Source organism: Poromitra crassiceps (assembly GCF_964638095.1).
Source record: "Poromitra crassiceps genome assembly, chromosome: 14".
In the NCBI taxonomy this organism is placed as follows: Eukaryota; Metazoa; Chordata; class Actinopteri; order Beryciformes; family Melamphaidae; genus Poromitra; species Poromitra crassiceps.
In genome coordinates this window covers 15,819,324-15,835,247 of record NC_139633.1, presented here as the reverse complement: position 1 = coordinate 15,835,247, position 15,924 = coordinate 15,819,324, and the positions used below count along the sequence as shown (strand labels likewise).

At 47.4% G+C, this 15,924-nt stretch overlaps 1 protein-coding gene across 1 annotated transcript in view; it reads right to left on the bottom strand.

Moving 5' to 3' along the window:
• Window positions 1-15,924, bottom strand: part of kiaa1549lb (KIAA1549-like b) — a gene marked incomplete at both ends in the record, with an annotated part of 79,777 nt that overhangs the window by 39,167 nt on the left and 24,686 nt on the right. The window contains 3 exons of the mRNA XM_083651106.1: window positions 6,004-6,119; window positions 6,331-6,807; window positions 10,366-10,725. Coding sequence (XP_083507232.1) covers window positions 6,004-6,119; window positions 6,331-6,807; window positions 10,366-10,725 — 953 coding nt within the window. The remainder of the gene's footprint in view (window positions 1-6,003; window positions 6,120-6,330; window positions 6,808-10,365; window positions 10,726-15,924) is intronic.

Genomic DNA, 15,924 nt, shown 5'->3' with positions numbered 1-15,924 from the left:
GATGGATGTTTCGACACAAAAGTGTCTTCCTCAGAGTCAAACTGTTACTCTGAAGACACTTTGTGTCAAAATGTCCGTCTGTTTGCACCACAATAAAAAAAATTAAATTGACAGTGTGCTCCAGAATTAATCCTTCATGTTTTCAAATCAATGGTTCTTGTACTTTAGTCTTGCATCTTTTTGCACTGACACTCCACATCTCTCAACCCAACCATCTCTAACCTATAATTAAACACAAATGCACTTTCCCTCGCTTCCCACTGGACCAGGAGCAGCGCCACTAAAGAGAACACTAGTGCAGAGTTAAAATGAGCGATATGAGCACCCTGAAGCAAGATACCCGCAGAGAGTACAGACTAGACAGAAAGAGAGCATTGACCTTCACATGGACAGGACAAACGCATTGGCTGCCCTCTCAACAATTTGATACTTCCACATTGAGAAAGACATATTGAGCCATTTCACTGGAATGCATGTATAGGCTACACGAAAACACACACACATGCACGCACACACACACACATTCGCATGCGCGTGCGCACACACACACACACACACACACACACACACACAGATGGTCAGTAAGTTTTAGGGTCTGAAAACAGCACTGTGTGACTGGATCCTGGACTTTCTGCTTTCTGATGGACCTCCACCAGGTGGTGAAAGTGGACGACCGCACCTCCTCCCCACTGACCATCAGCATAGGAGCGCCGCGGACCTGTGTCGCCAGCCCCTTCTGGTACGACAGCTACACCACCGCTGTAGTCCAAAAAGTCCAACAGCGCCTGCATGGCCTCAAGCGCCGAGAGAAATCTGGCCTGAGGTCCCAAATCCTCAGGGACGTCTACCGGAGCACCATACAGAGCCTGCTGACCGGCTGCTTCACCACCTGCTAGGGCAACTGTACTGATAAGGACCGCAAGGCACTGAGGAGGGTGAGGTGCTCTGCCCAGCTTGTCGCTGAATGTGAGCTGCCCAGCCTGCAGAAACTGTACAATCAGTTGTGCCTCAGGAGGTCCCTGAGGATCATTAAGGACCCAACTCACCTGCACAACAGCCTGTTCTCCCTGCTGCCCTCAGGGAGGAGATACAGGACCCCCAAAATATGCACCAGCCAGCTGAGGAATAGCTTCTTTCCTCAGGCTATAAGACTCCTCAACAAATAACACACACAATACGCACACGCGCGCGCACGCACACACACGCACACACACACACACACACACACACACACACACACACACACACACACACACACACACACACACACACACACACACACACACACATTACCTCGTACAAGTTTGGAGTGTAATATGACTGACTGATTATAATATTTACTAAGTAGCTGATGCATAAAATATGACATACCACACCTGTTGTTGTTTTTTCCAAATGTATATTCTTATTGCTCTTCTTTAGTGTTAGGGTTAGCTATGTTTCATATTTATTGCGTGTTGCTTTAAAAACAAGGCCAGGTCGAAACCTGGCATAGGGCCGTTGTACCAATTTCGGTACCACGGTAAAAAAAACAGACTGATATTTCTTGAACATATTCTCCTTTATTAAAGTATGCAACCATTTTCAATGAACAAATGGCATGTAGCCTTCAACTTTAAAACAAAACAATGTGCTTCTGCTTACTTCTTCTTACATTCAACTCTGTATGGCAGTGAGTACAGACAGTGCAACACCAGTGGCATGTAGCCCTCAAGTATTTAATTTTATTATTATATTAAATATTATAATTTAATTTATTTCACAGAATTGCTGGAATCCTTTTTTTTCAACGGTGTATATTGGTATTTGATCGATGCATAGGAATTCTGCCAATGCCCTATCACACTTTCTTGCTTCATGCGAGTCATATTTCCTCTGCTTTTCAAAAACATCAGGAATTGTCTGCTGGGTGGTCTTTTGGGCTCCGCGACTTGTTGTGCCTTCCTCTTCATCTTCATCTCTCGCATACTGTTAAATGGAAAGTAACGTCAGTGAGATTTACTAAAATAAAGAGATGATAAAGACAACTGCACATACACACATGTAGAGTGCAAGCAATTTTATGTAGCTAGTTTTAATTCACGGACATGTTTCACCCGAAAGAAGCTTGTATTTATTTTGATGCCATGTTGAACTATGGCTAAGTCCGGCTATTAGCCGTGTCCCATAATGTTTCCATTACAAACATTGCATGCACACGTGTTACACTATGCTAGCTAACGCTGTACCAGGTATTAGCCGGGTCCCATAATGATTCCATTACAAAACATGTTAACGTGAGCGCAAACGTTTTTTGGTTACACAATTACACAATGCATTGCCAGCTATCTCAAAAACGAATGTGACAGGATAAGGTCTGTTTGATATGTTGTTAAACGTGTTATTTTAGACCGTTTGAAAGAAGTAACCCACCTTGAATTATTTGAACAGGTCTGGGTGCCTAGTCTTTCAGCTGCTTGGCGAGATTGGATGTGCTACCCAGTTTGGTTTGGAACTCCCTTTCACACTTTTTGCAGATGGGACTTTGGGGACTGATATTTCCAAATGCGACTCTTTGCATTCTTCTTCTCAACAAGTTGAGTTGTTGGAATAGGACAGGAGCAGCCGCAACCGAATGCTGTCACATTCACAGCTGCTTTACATTAGGACAAAAAAGACGATACATGTCAACTCCTCAAAAATCGAATCAATAAATTCCTAGTCGGATCGAGAGAGGCACCAGACGGTGAAATGTCCGACGACGGCTCTTGTGGAACTCTCTGAACGAGCTAGCCACAATATTAGCCAGAGGTGCATTACCGCCACCTACCGGACTGGAAAGCGGAAAGACATTACATTGCCTGAATCCGTGCTAAAATGGTCTGGGCGACAGAGTGGAATGTAAGGGCCCTGCCGTGCATTCTGCACAACGGCCCCAAAAAATCATCACCAGGAGATAATATGTTCGCTCATGTGTGAGTGAGTGTGTTCCCCGTTGATCTGTAAAGAGCAGTACACCAAACTCAATTAAACAATGTGGCGATTTAATGTTGCCTTGTTATCGGCAAGCGGTTCCCTTCGGTTTGGCCGTGGTAGGTGTAGTAGCGGTGCCTGGCGGAGATCTGCACTCTGCACACACAGATTTGCTTAGACTGTATTTGATGTCCTGTGGAGCCTCTCGGCATAAGAGTTTCACACGAGTGTTACTTGTCCACCCGCAGTGGCCAGAAACAGCTTGAATCTCAAACTTATACATGTTCAAGATTACAACCCTCTCAAGGCACTCAGACCCACTGGAGACTGTGCAGAAAGAGGGAATGGTACATATCACATTGCTGCTTGGTTCATTTCCAGGCCTGGTCCTGCTTGTACACCCAAATTCAATTCCAGCCATTGAAAAGGGCAATTTCTCAGAGACACACCGTGTCTCACAGTAAACAAACAGGCAACATCCAACCTGACATCCAACCTTACTGGCTAGTATCCTCCCCTCAAGCACTCTTTCCCTCTCACTCACACACAGGTAGGCACCCACGCACGCACGCACGCACGCGCACACGTCACACACACACACACACACACACACACACACATGTACGCACGCGCACACACACACACACACACACACACACACACATGTACGCACGCACACACACACATGCACACACACACATTTCTTCTTCTCATTGACTGTGTTTCAGCTTAGCTTCTCGTAGCCAAGAGGTGCTCCTAAGTCACTGTGAGTGGAGGTATAAGAGGCTTATTGGGACAGAATGGGTTTTGGCACAGTGGAAACTATGATTGGTTCCATACAGTAAATGGCTAATCCACACACAGACAGATCATTGTCTGCACACTGGAACTGTTTGTTTGTGTCCATAATATCATGCTCACATTGGCTTCCCCCCGGGAGTTTTTTGTTAAACCAGACCTGCAGTGTCCGTTGCTTTGGTAAGACCGATGAATGTGCCCTTTTGATGTAGCATGGCTGGATTGTAACTCCTAGATATGAATCTGTCAGCTTTAAATATAAGGAGATTAGTGCGACAATTGTAATTCACAGCGCCGCTAACACTCCTCCTCGTCTATATTGTGTTTTAGTGTTGGTACAGTTCCTCGAATATGTGACATCACCCACTGCATTCTGGGACACGTTCAGTCAACCTCATTTCTATATTAGTCCTCAGCTCTCCTCGCGTAGCCTACATGAGGGTCCTTCACTGCATGTTCATAAACCAGCAGATTTGATCCAGTGTATAGACCAGCAGCAGATGCTGGGACATGAATTGTTATCGTCTGATACAGCATCAAGCAACAATCTGGCTTTCTGAAATAGGGGTGGTCAAACAAACTGGCATAATTTACCCACAGCTTCAAGGAAAACAAACTGAAATCTGTGGGGCACCACACATAGCACGAAACTACAGATGGAAACTTCATATAAATATGCTAATTCAATTCTGAGAGGCTTACAGTAAATGGCAAGACATTTTAATAATCTTCACTGTGGTCTAATTCAGTGGTTCTCAACATGCGGTCTGGGGACCGCCAGGGGTCCTTGAAAGGGTTCCAGGGGTCCCCAGCAAACAGATATTGAAAGTTTTTTTCTCCTCCCATTTTCTCCCCAATTGTACTTGGCCAATTGCCCCTGCTGTCCGGGTTGTTGCTCCACCCCCTCTGCTGATGTGGGGAGAGTTGTGTAGACTAGCACACGCTTCCTCCGATACATGTGCAGTAGCCAGCCGCTTCTTTTCAACCTGACAGTAATGAGGAGAAGGTAACACGCGGGAGGATCACGCTACTCCCCCCCCCCCCCCCAGTTCCCCTCCCCGCTGAACAGGTAGCCTTGGTAAACCCATCCCCCACGTGACCTGCTCTCAGACCTGCTCTCAGTCACTAGGACTGGGAACTGAGAGAGCAGGTCACGTGGGGGCTGGGTTTACCTAGGCTACTGAACAGGTGCCCCGACCGACCGAGGAGGCACTAGTGCAGTGACCAGGAGGACACATACTGTATTTCACCAGCTTCCCACCCACAGACACAGGCAATTACCAGGGACCTCTACACTACCCAGATGGCAACAGATTGATAAATTGTTAAGGAAGAAATTACTATTTTGATCATAGTTTCACTGTTATCTCTCTACCTACAATACAGGTAGTCTGTTATCGCTCTACCTACAATACAGATAGTCTGTTATCTCTCTACCAACAATACAGATAGTCTGTTATCTCTCTACCTACAATACAAATCGTCATGGAATTCTGGACAAAATCATATATCTGACAAGAAAAATATTCTCATATTTGGGTCCGAGAGACAGAATCTCATCAAATGGTGGACTGTGGCTCAAATGTGAACTAAATCAGGGTCCTTAATAGGAAAAAGGTTGAGAATCACTGGTCTAATTCATTCCATGCACAACTTCTCCTCCCTCCCACACACTGGACCAAAATCTTAGTATCGGACATCCAAAAAAGCCTCCCCCCCCTGAATTCATTTAAAATGTATTTCTGTACCCATTTGGATTCTAAATGCCATAAAATATGACGCAGGTGACAGGGATCGCTGTTAGATGGGAGGCATGTTGTCACAACGGCACAGTCGCTGTCTGTGTGGAGGCATTTCATCTTCATACCAATGGCTGCAATTGTACTGAGCAGTGAGCATTGATGTTGATTTATGTTTTAGAGATAAACAGCAGTGTGGATTCCAGGAAGATCGCCCCCTTGGGGACAATACAGTTAGTTTATCCTACCCTACCTTACAAGCTAAAAATGTAACAGTGTATCTAAGCCAAGCATGCTACTCTAAATCTACCATTATAGATCAAATTTCCCATCGAATCAAGTTCTGAAAACTTTTAAAGTGGATCACTACCTTTTTTGACTGCCGTCTGATTTTATATGTAAATTAATGTGATAATATAGTAAGTTCATTGAGATGGATAAATGGATGGTAGGTACTAGGTAGATGATAGATGGTAAGCAATGTAAAAAAAAAGTGAAATAACAACAATCTGACCTGAGCCTGTGCTGTGCTGTCATTCAGAGCTTTCCTCAGGCCTTGACTCAGCCCCCTGCGCAGGTTCTGCCTCTGGATGCTGTCGAGCCGGTTCCTTCTCACATAGATGGAGACAACTTAGACAGACAGACAGACAGACAGACAAGGGGTAGAGTAGATATGGAAAAGAGAGAGAGAGAGAGGCAGAAACAAAGACAGAAATAGGGCAATGTTAGAGCAAGGGTACAATTTCATAAAATATTTCAGACCACTGTATTCCCACAGAATAAAATAAAATAAAACAACCATTGTTCCAACGGTGGAGCTGTTGAAAGTAGAAATGTTTACCTGTCTTCACCCACAGTCTCTCTGTGATGTTGCACTGCTGTGGCGGAGCTTCTGTGGTGGTGGTGAAAGGGGAGAAGAAGACGGTGGTGGACCCTCTGGGGGGGCTCGTCCTCGGGACGGGAGGAGTGAACGTCCTCCTGGTGGCCTGAATCTTGGTGGTCGTGGTGGTTGTGGTTCTCCTGGTCACAGGGGCGGGCGGCGGCGTGGTCGTGGTCGTCGGCTGCGTGGTTCCGATGGTGACAGAAGGTACAGCGGTGGTGGGGCGTTTGGTTTTGGCGGTCGAAGCTGTGACGGTGGTGCTAAGCTTCGGAGAGGCTGTGCTGGTGGTGTCCTGTCCAGGGCTCAGAGGTGATACCTGAGATGTCGTCTCGGTGGGCCAGGCGTAAAGGGTCATGTCCACCGACTGAGAGGGGGTCAGATTCGTCTCTTGATCTTTGGGGATGGATGCTGCAGTGGGTAACTCATCCGTTCGCGTCTCTGTAACGACAACAAACATCTCAGTCATTTCCCACGAGGGACGGGACTCTACTGATGAGGTCGGACTGGGGGGCAGGGGTGGAAGTAGGGGCTGCACACCTTTGGAAACGACAGATGATGATGATGATGCAATGCCAGAGTTCATGGTCGGACTGGATGATGATGTCATCCCGGATGAGTTAATTACAGTTGATGATAGGGAGGACAACTGTACAGCTGTGGTACCGCTGAAGGACAGAGGTGATGATGTTGATGGTGATGATGAGGGTGATGATGGTGATGATGACGGTTGAAAAAAAATGTCAATTGGTGAGGTTATCACGTTCAGTATTATCGAGTTATCAGTTGTGTTACTAAGATTGACCGTGTCAGAAAAATGAGGTGCGGTGTTGCTGCTTGGAAGTATTATTTCAGTATCAGATGCAGAGTCAGGAGAGTCAACATCCGTAACTGTCTCTGGGGGGTTACGCTCGCTGTTGTACGCCAGTGCAAGGGGGGAGACGGCACGTGAGGCGGATGTCACCGAGTCCTGAGCTGTGTGAGAGAGGGGCAGGAAACCATCTAGCACAGATGCTCCCCAAACTGATGGAGCGGGGCTGTGCTTCTCCCTGGCTCCCCGTGGCACGGCCACACCAGCCACAGGAGATGTGATGTTAGGCTTCTCACTGGCTCCCCGTGGCACGGCCACACCAGCCACAGGAGATGTGATGTTAGGCTTCTCACTGGCTCCCCGTGGCACGGCCACACCAGCCACAGGAGATGTGATGTTAGGCGGAGGCAGACTCACACTCTGCTCGCTGGATCCTGGAGTGCCATTAAGAGAAGTCAAAGATCTTCTATCTTCTCCCACAAACTGCTCTGTCGTGTTTGCTTGAATTGAATAGGGATCATTGGTGAATACTGTTGGAGCACTTACATTCAATAGATGGCCATTATTAAGCTGTTGTCCCAGTTCTGGATGTTCAGATGATGGTCCATCTGCTGGTAAGCGAGAATTAACACTATCAAAGGCAATGGATGCATTTTCCAATTCAAATGAAGCGCTATGAAAAAATACCGGCTTGGTAGTTTCCCGCTTTGCACGTGGTGCCGTTCGTCTCGTGCCAAAGCTGGAAGTAGTCCTATAGTTTTGTCCATTAGGGGGAAGAGGAGCTGCTGCAGATGGCGGTGGAGAGAGCAGGGTTGTTAGTCTTTCTAAATCAAACGTGGATTTATCACTACTCACCACACTGATAAATGGTGCGTGGGAGTGAGAGTGACGGTTTGGCTTCGGTGTTGGGGTGATTTCTGACAAGGAGGAAGGAGACGACTGCTCATAATGGCCTGCGAGTGTCACATCATCTTCACGCCAAAGCCATTTAAGAGGCTCTAATGCAGCATCAAAAGAGACCGTGGATAAAGGGATACCAGTGGAAGATCCCTTGACGGAGCCTTCAGAGTCTCTTTTCCATATCAAAAGTGCTTTTGTAGGCTTGACAGAGGGCAACTGTGTTGATGGAAAGCCCTTCTTGTAAGACACAGTAGTGTCTCTGATGGCAACAGGGCCCATATTTCCGGCAGATAAAGGAGAAACTGAACCATTTGCGCTATTTCTATGGAAGCTCTCAGCACGCCTGTTTGTCATGTGAGCATAGGAAGCTAGTGATGCACCTGCACTAGAGTGAACGGGGCTAGTCGAGCGAATGTGAGAACTATGGTCTGTCTCCTCTGATTTTACGAAATGAGCGGCGATTTCAGTTGAAGACGCAGCAGTCTGTTCAGTTAGATTGGGTGGTGGAGATAGATCAGGCCTACTATAAAACGTGCTGAGAGAAGTAAAGAAAGATTTTGTTTGAAATCGTGTCTGTGCGGTGGTCATTTGTGATGATAGCAAGGCTTTGGATTGGTCTGAGGGATTCGCCTCGCTATTGCCTGATAGGCCAGAGAAAACCTCGGTAGTGGTGTGGTTAGGGCCCTGGCTTCCAGAGAAGGGGAGAAAGTAGGTAGCCTGACTGGGGTTTGGAAGTTTTTCATGCGTGGTTTTAGAAGTCATGTTCTTTGCCAATTCCACTGGCGAAGCTGCTGAACTGGAAAGAGACATTGTTTTCCTGTCAGAGGTGAAGATCATTTTTAGTGTCGTCCATCCTCTGTGTTCCTGAGTTGTGCCCTTGGGAGACCCTGTTTGTGTTATAACTTCCTGTGCGTTTATTGCAGACCCTGTCTGTGTTATAAATTCCTGTGCGTTTATTGCTGGACTGCTTGACAAATTAAGTGATTCTGCCGCTGATGTGGAGGAAATTGTCGCCATGCTAGCAGGAGAGCTCATGTTGAGGCCGGCGCTGGACTCGTGCCTCGTCTGCCTGAGTGAAAGTGATGTCTTCTGGTGAGGTGGAGAGGAGACAGGTCGCAGCTCCGTGCCTGCTATCCCTCCCTGGCTGTTATTTATATTGAGCAGAGGAGGTCTAGGCCCCGCTGTCGGTAAATCACCAGGATTAGATGCATGCTCCGAGGACACCGTGCCAGGGGGGATAGGCGTTAACTTGGTGATTGCAATTTCAGAGAGAGATGTTGTCTCCGGCGGGGTCCTGGGGGAAAGTGTAAAATACAACCCTGAGGTTGGGGATGTCATCGCTGGTGATATACTTGGATTCACAACGTGTGAAGGCACTGTTGCAATGCCGAGGCTTGAGAGAACAAAAGCCTCGCTGCCTGCATGTGGCGTTCCGTCCACTCTCTCCTTGGTGACATGACTGGAAACTGAATAGCCTAGTTCAGGATGGGCAGACAGCAACACTGATGTGGGATTTTGTGAAGCTCTCTGCTGGCTTTGATCAGCATGATAATGATTAGAGTGTAATAATGAAGTGCTTGTTTCCCTATTATTGGCCGAGATAGTGTTCATACCTCTCTGTCTCCGAGTGGCTCTATTTGAAAATATAAAAGGAATTTGTCCATGGTTTGATATAAAATATGATGAATATGTGCTCTTTGCTGCTGGTGTCCTCGTCACGTTAGCGCTTATATTCTCTATGCGTGTTCCACTCCTGCCGTGCGATTTATCCAGCGAGGAGTAGAATGAGTGTGTTGGCTCTTTATTGCTGCGTGCTTTGCTGGTTTCACTGGTCCGTGTTTCACGAGTTGGAAAGTGCGATGGAGAAGCTGCTGCCCTCAGCGCTCTGTTCACAACGGCTGGTAAATCAACGAGTGAAGGAAAGGCGGACTGTGCAGATGTTAGGCCGCCGCCTGTCCAGTGCAGAGACCGGGCTGGTGCTAATGCTCCCATTTGTGTCTCAGAGTTGGACAGAATCCACTGGCCTGCAGATGATGGAGCTGAAAGCCCTTCAGTGGAAGAGGATAGTGATGATGAAAATGGGGACAATGATGATAATAGTGAGGAAGTGGATGGCGTTGGTGAAGACAATGATGGGGACGACGAAGATGTTGATGATGATGACGATGATGACGAGAGAGCCCTGTTTCCATCCATCAAGGAGACCTGTGATGGCCCCGACAGAGTAGATGCCATGGTCACAGCATGAGGTGCCATGGTGTGTTGGTGTGGCATGCTGGAGGTCACACCTGAGCTGGTGGATGGGCTCCTATTGGCTCCCACAGACGAGGATGGGGAAGAAGACGTCTCTGAGCCCTGGCTAGAATGATCTGAAGGCCATTGGCTGGTGTGATTCTTGTCCCTGGTGATAGTCGGCGAGGCTCTGCTTTGAGCAAGGCTCCGCGGATGGAGGAAGGAAAGGGCGGAGGAGAACGCAGGCTGCCCTCTTAACCCTCCCCCTTCAGACACAGCCCTGCGATCCGATTGGACGACAGAGAGAGGCACCTCCTCTGCCACGGGCAGGTCAGCCAACGGGTGAGCAGGAGCAGCTGTGGCTGTGGGGTCGCTTGGTAAAGATGAGGACCCGGAGGCATCGTAGGTGGTTTTGTCTGTAACAGAGCAGAACGGGGAAACGAAGGGTTAATAATATTGACAATTTCAGCAACAAATGCCTACTCTTAAAGACTTCAAACCTCCTGGGGAAGACTGTGTGTTACTTTGATTTCCCTTCCAAGTGAATCCATTGAAATGATATGCTTTATGTTGCTCAAAGCTCCGGAATTAGGTCTCCAGAGAGAAAAGTAAAAAAAAAAAACATGAGAATCTCTGCAGTCTGTGAACCACTGGCAGAGTAAGACAACATCTCATCACCTGAAGAGACATGCTGATGCTCTGCCCCTGTAACAACCTAACCTGATGCTGCCAGAACCATCTGGGACATCGTCTTTGTGGAAACCGTTTCAAAAAATAATAGTAATAGGTGATTGAATGAACCGTCTGTCTATATCACGGGCTCACTTTTCGCTGTCGTCGTCACACCTAAATCCCGCCTTTAGCTGCGTCTGGATGCTGATTGGTCCGGCAAGATGGATTTATCGTGCGATCGTGATCTCGCGAATCCACCTCGCAAGGTTAGTAACAACAACAACAACAACAACAACAACAACAAATCCAAGTGCCTGAGCAGTGTGCATATTCACTCAACCTGCATGGCAGCACAGAATGACCTTCTGGAACATGACAGATGCAGCCATTATATTGATCCAGGTCAGGATCCAGAGGGGAAGGCTTTGCCATCAGTCCAGTGCAAATAGTGTCAACTAAACTGTCAAAGTTATAAATAGGAGATTGACTTTCCTGTACTTGTCTACACTATCTGGTCTACTACTCGCCCTATCCTACATAAGAGGGCAAATCACACCCATCTGGCACTGAGGTATGGCGAGAACAAACCGCAAATACTTGCAAAAACTATTTGACCCCGGTTTGGGGTGTAAATACATTTTTCTAACAGTATCAGACAGCATGCCAAGGGCAGACATTTACATTCCCAAAGGAGAGAAAAAGAAAATCCAATCTTCAAAGTGGAACTCAACAAATAGAATTATTCAAGAGATAGCAGCTGTGTGTTCAAGTATAGCAGAGATAAGGCTACTTCTGAAAACGCACAAAACTGCATGGTGTCTTTGTGTGTGCCTTTGTACTGTAGAAATTGTGCCATAATGAGAACAAGCGAGAGACAGACAGACACACTCATAGTATAGTACTTATAGTACAATATATAGTATTGTAGTATTATAGTATTGTATAGTATAGTATATACAGTATATGAGCAGTATGTATCATAAAGAGGCTGCTGGTGATTATAATGCACTAAGATGGCCGGTGTGGAGTTGGCACTCATCCATTCCTGTCCTCTCCCTTCATTCTCAGCACGTCCCCCACACATCCATCTAGAGGGTTATTTTATTAATTTATACAGATTTGCAACCCTGTCACATCTCCCACTGTATGTTTCCCATGCCGCGGTGCATCAACCCTGTCACATCTCCCACTGTATGTTTCCCATGCCGCGGTGCATCAACCCTGTCACATCTCCCACTGTATGTTTCCCATGCCGCGGTGCATCAACCCTGTCACATCTCCCACTGCGTCTGTATGTTTCCCATGCTGCTGCGGTGCATCAACCCTGTCACATCTCCCACTACGTCTGTATGTTTCCCATGCTGCGGTGCATCAACCCTGTCACATCTCCCACTGCGTCTGTATGTTTCCCCATGCTGCGGTGCATCAACGCTGTCACATCTCCCACTGCGTCTGTATGTTTCCCATGCTGCGGTGCATCAACCCTGTCACATCTCCCACTACGTCTGTATGTTTCCCATGCTGCGGTGCATCAACCCTGTCACATCTCCCACTGCGTCTGTATGTTTCCCATACTGTGGTGCATCAACCCTGTCACATCTCCCACTACGTCTGTATGTTTCCCATGCTGCGGTGCATCAACCCTGTCACATCTCCCACTACGTCTGTATGTTTCCCATGCCGCGGTGCATCAACCCTGTCACATCTCCCACTGCGTCTGTATGTTTCCCATGCCGCGGTGCATCAACCCTGTCACATCTCCCACTATGTCTGTATGTTTCCCATGCCGCGGTGCATCAACCCTGTCACATCTCCCACTGTGTCTGTATGTTTCCCATGCTGCGGTGCATCAACCCTGTCACATCTCCCACTACGTCTGTATGTTTCCCATGCTGCGGTGCATCAACCCTGTCACATCTCCCACTGTATGTTTCCCATGCCACGGTGCATCAACCCTGTCACATCTCCCACTGCGTCTGTATGTTTCCCATGCTGTGGTGCATCAACCCTGTCACATCTCCCACTGTATGTTTCCCATGCCGCGGTGCATCAACCCTGTCACATCTCCCACTGCGTCTGTATGTTTCCCATGCTGTGGTGCATCAACCCTGTCACATCTCCCACTGTATGTTTCCCATGCCGCGGTGCATCAACCCTGTCACATCTCCCACTGCGTCTGTATGTTTCCCATCCTGCCGTGCATCAACCCTGTCACATCTCCCACTACGTCTGTATGTTTCCCATGGTGCGGTGCATCAACCCTGTCACATCTCCCACTGCGTCTGTATGTTTCCCATGCTGTGGTGCATCAACCCTGTCACATCTCCCACTGTATGTTTCCCATGCCGCGGTGCATCAACCCTGTCACATCTCCCACTACGTCTGTATGTTTCCCATGCTGCGGTGCATCAACCCTGTCACATCTCCCACTACGTCTGTATGTTTCCCATGCTGCGGTGCATCAACCCTGTCACATCTCCCACTGCGTCTGTATGTTTCCCATGCTGCGGTGCATCAACCCTGTCACATCTCCCACTGCGTCTGTATGTTTCCCATGCTGCGGTGCATCAACCCTGTCACATCTCCCACTGCGTCTGTATGTTTCCCATGCTGCGGTGCATCAACCCTGTCACATCTCCCACTGCGTCTGTATGTTCCCCATGCTGTGGTGCATCCAGCTAGCACTCACAGATATATGGAAGCTGTGGGGGACAGCACCCAGAGGGGACGCGAACAGGAGGGGAACTGGGAGCCGATAGATGACAAACGCGTCCCTGAATTGCAAAGGTAATACTCAGTTATTAGCACCTTTTCGTTCATGCTCTCTTACAGGTCTCACTGAAACAAAGAGGTACTGTGGACATAACTGCTAAAATACCATAGCGGACCAGAGAAATATCCAGACACATACTGTTGCAGCACATTTCAATTCCTGAAGCCCACGCTTTCCCGAATTACTCACAACGATGAGCCTGAGGCAACGTGAACCTGAACGCTCTGCACCGCCACGTTAACTGGAAATAATTTTTCTTTCTTCGGAAATTCGCTCTGACCATTCATGAAAACTGTAATAAGATAAAATACCTATCCATACATTCAGCGTAACGCCTCGATTCCAGGCCATTTAGTCTGAACGCGCTCTTAAAGGTCACCAATGTCCCAGAGAATTGGCATAGCAGTCTCTTATAATTGTGTGGCGGCAGAATAAATCAGTGAATTTCATTAGCTGCCTGCCTGTCCATTTCTAAGACATTCCCATCCACACTGTATTCAAGCCACTTCATTTCCGTCGTGGAAGAAAACACCATTGAGACAAAATGTGATGATTAAAAAGCGATACACTACGCTTCAGACAGTGGGGGGGGGGGGAGTGATAAGTTGAGAATGGGGGAAATTTGTCTTTATAGAGACAGTCCGCATGTCTGGGAAGTGGGAACGCCCACAAAATGCTGGCGCGCGAGTGGTGTAAAACTGCCGATATATCTCATGGGCTGACTCACCAAAAGACGGTGCTGCAGCTCTAAACTACAGGTTTGGGGGTTCTAGAGCAGAGCACAAGACGTCTGCTCAGATGTGCGTTTACTGCGGTGGTTAAATCCCCGATCGTGTCTGCCTGGGCTGGCCTATCAGCTAAATTCTAACTTTGCTGAATGGATAGAACGGGGGAATTTACCCCACCCTGACCCCGCCCCCAGGCTAACCCAGCATCTATTGTGGGCGTTCCTAGAGCCTGTATGGGCGTTCCCAGACATGCGGACTGTCTCTATTGTGTAGAGGGCTCCTGTATGATAACACAGGACATGTGGCCTGCGCTTCAAGGCCACTGTAAGGTCGCTCAGTCATACAAGCAGGTCATCAAAATGTCAAAGAAAACGTCCGGCCACCCTTCTTCTCACTTTGGTGTGGCCCAATGGCAACATAAGTTGGGGTGCGCGGGATGGAGGCCAGACGATTGCGGAGGTGTGTGGGCTCCACCTGCGGTTTGCCACCTGCTCTGAGAGGACTGAGCATATGGGAGAATTTCAACAATGGGCGAGAGAGAGAAGGAGGTGTGTGGGGACAAAAAGAGGAAAGAGAGAGAGAGAGAGAGAGAGAGAGAGAGAGAGAGAGAGAGAGAGAGAGAGAGAGAGAGAGAGAGCCATGGCAGAGCGTGGGAAGGTGTGGAAAAGTGTGATGAAAGAGAAAATGACAGCAGAGGTGGAGAATGGAAGGGTAAATGAATGAGAAAACGATTTGGAGTTGAAGCAATTTTGGTGGAAGAAATGTCAAAGATGTCGGCGCTCTACAGCTTTTTGAAGTCGGTTCTGACAAAAGTAATTCAGCTATATAATTTCTCGCAGTTCAGTTCATACAAGACAGTAGTTCATACATCTCAATTGCTACTACTAAATAATGACTAGCTTTTATAATACTGTGTTATTCATTCATTGTGACAGCAGAGAGTATCTTCATTGAGCAAAGCAAAAGCTAAACAAACCAGCATTTTGTTGAAAATATAATACCATGATTAAGCCTTAAAGGGACAGCTCACCCTAAAATCCAAAATACATATTTTTCCTCTCGCCTGTAGTGCTATTTATCCACCTAGATCATTTTGTGTTAGTTGCCTGGGTTTTGGAGATATCAGCCCTAGAGATTTCTGCCTTTTCTCAAATACAATGGAACTGGATGGCACTCAGCTTGTGGTGGTCGAAGTGACAAAAACATACATTTGAAAAACTCAACAGCAATGTCTCTTTCCAGAAATCATGACCCGGTTACTCATGACCTGGTTATTCAAGATAATCCACAAACCTTGTTGTGTGCAGTTTCATGTGGGAACTATTTTCTTTAGACTGAACTACACCCACTAGCAACTAGTTAGTTCGTACATGAAACTGCTCACAACTAGGTCTGTGTTATCTTGAGTAACCGGGTCATTATTTCTGGAAAGAGACATTGCT